The 2,500-nt window shown below is 39.0% G+C and overlaps 1 protein-coding gene across 1 annotated transcript in view; it reads right to left on the minus strand.

Moving 5' to 3' along the window:
* Nucleotides 1–2,500, minus strand: part of LOC138054517 (uncharacterized) — a 72,326-nt gene that overhangs the window by 24,647 nt on the left and 45,179 nt on the right. The window contains 3 exon segments of the mRNA XM_068900968.1: nucleotides 246–294; nucleotides 403–492; nucleotides 1,205–1,325. Of these exon segments, the coding sequence (XP_068757069.1) occupies nucleotides 246–294; nucleotides 403–492; nucleotides 1,205–1,325 (260 nt within the window).

Genomic DNA, 2,500 nt, shown 5'->3' on the forward strand with positions numbered 1-2,500 from the left:
CAACAATGACAGTTCACTGTATTGGCCAATGCAGCATGTTGGAACACTTTAACTCCAAATCAAAAAGTATGTGTTTGATTCAACTTTGCTGTGAACGACACTGGAAGAAAATTGCTGTCCTGTCATTTTTAGCGCATGAAAACAAGCACTTGATCTCACAAATTCCCCACCCCAGCTAAAATATATGTATGCACTCATAAGGTAAAATGAACCACTGAGTAATGGTTCCTGTTCCCGCTTACTACCTTCGTATAAAATCCGTAAATTCCAACGATGACCAAACAGTACAATCAGCTAACGGAAGAAAAGAAGAAGACGAAGTGAGATAACGGGCCTTGTGTGTTGTTAAGGATCTCTCCTGTTTACCCTCCGTTCAATATTGCAAACACATTCTTTACATACCTGTAGCAACGTATCCTGCTGTTTCAAAGCCTGTTTTTGATCTGCTGCGACGTGAAAATTCACTGAATGTCATCAAATTGGACCAACCATCTTACAAGAAAAATAATTTGAAGTGACACTTTTCACAATGTAATTAAAATCTTCATATTTCAAAGTGGTTTACTTTTCATTCATTCCCTTGTGCCAGTTGGCAATGGGAGCAAACTGTGGGACCTCAAGAGCCTACTATGAGTTAAAAGGAGTCTAATACTAGTGTATATAACAGATAGTAATGCTGCAGAACATTCTGTTTCTACTACTTCATGTACACTTTTTTTAAAATAACAATCTTGTTTTTCCGGCCTACATTGGATTCAATTCAATTCCACGTCCATAGTTTTTTAAAGAGAGCTAGGTAGGCTACAAGCAGCTGATAAGGCAAACACCAAAGGAACCAGAAAGCAAAACGGTGGGTGGGGGGAATTCAAATGCTGAAGGAAAACAAAAAACTTGAGCTTTCTGAGAAGATTGATAAAAAGAGCCATATAAGGTAAACACGTGATGGGAGGTCACAGTAGTCCTCCCCAGGCTCCACCCAGCATTTGCTTACCGGCATTTAGTTACATTTTGTTCTAAAATATCAATTAGCACAAATTACATTAATTCTGAAATTGGAGTATATTTTATCACAGGAAAAGTTAAATTAGAAATAAAATGGATAACAAAAGCAAAAAACTACCACACAATATGTACTTACTACTAAAGCCCTGAATAATTAACTACTATTTCCACCTTAAACCACAATTTTACCATAAAAAGTTACCTGATTGAAGAAATTCAGTGGTCATACTGGTTAAATGACACAACCACTCTACTGTTTTCATCCAAGATCCTGTACGGTTAACAAGAAAGTTTTCAACCAAGAGAAGAGTGTCAATCTTGTCCTTAAAATGAAACAAAAAACAAATGCTCAGTCTTTACATGTCAGTTTGTCTAGCACTCAGGAAATGCCCCCTGAGTTACGGTTGCTTTAGCTTATGAGGCCTCACACATCTTAAGACTGTGGGATAAGCCGCCAAGGTGGTGACATTTGCCCCACAGAACAAAACAAAACAGTGGGTGGTTTGGACAGTACATGAGCCACCCTACTCGATACACAGAGCAAAATTGGACATGATATTTCAGTGCCTTTCTTAGGTTACAGTAACCTGGTCAATATCCAGTTTCAATTCCGTAGTCCAAAGTCCGAAGTCTACATTCTGTGACCCAATAATAGGGTTAAGTGCAATCATAGCATAGTTGTTTACATTTAAAACTGTTGCTAACGGCATTGATTTCAATCAAAACCAGTAAACGAGTGCACTACGGTATTTAAAAATATTTAATACCTTTTCATGTTTATTATCTGTTCTCAAAAGGGCAAGAAAATATTAGCCAGTGAGATGTGTTTCTGAGTCATTTGATAACCGGATATAGCATTGCGTGCAACGAAAACACAAAAACTTGTTTCCGGTAACACACACAACTCTTTAATACATGTTTTCCCCAGTAATCTGTCGCGTTGTGTTCCGTGGTCAAGTGGTCATCGCAATTGCCATTGAATGAATAGATACCTAGTTTGAATCCTACTTGGGCTGTCTTCTCTGAAAAGCGTCTCTACGAGGCAAAGAAATCTTACGCATGCGCCGCCAAATCATGACCCCAAAAAAACACATAAACTAGACGCTCCATGAGCATACACTGGGTTGCCTGTGGTACGTGTTACTCAAAAACAGAAGGGACTGAGTTGGGTGGTATTAAACTGCAGCGTTCCAGGTAATTTTTTCAAGTCGGGGTTATCATTAAGACCATTCAAGGGGTCACCCAGAAGTCGTACCAGCAGAGGCCCTTTGGCTCACACGTTCATACGACGGACAGATCTTTTTCTGAGGTTAAAAACCTTGCTACCGGCCTATTAATCATTTGTCAGAAAGAAGAAATTTATGTCATCTTGAGAAAAAATAGACACGCATTGCTTACGTGTGGTAGTGCAGTAACACAGCGCTTTATTCCATATTGTCAACTGAGCTGCGTTTTGTCTTCCATGAGATTCAAGCTGTCTTTGCGTAATATGTAGCTC

The sequence above is a fragment of the Montipora capricornis genome, chromosome 6 (assembly GCF_036669925.1).
Source record: "Montipora capricornis isolate CH-2021 chromosome 6, ASM3666992v2, whole genome shotgun sequence".
In the NCBI taxonomy this organism is placed as follows: domain Eukaryota; kingdom Metazoa; phylum Cnidaria; class Anthozoa; order Scleractinia; family Acroporidae; genus Montipora; species Montipora capricornis.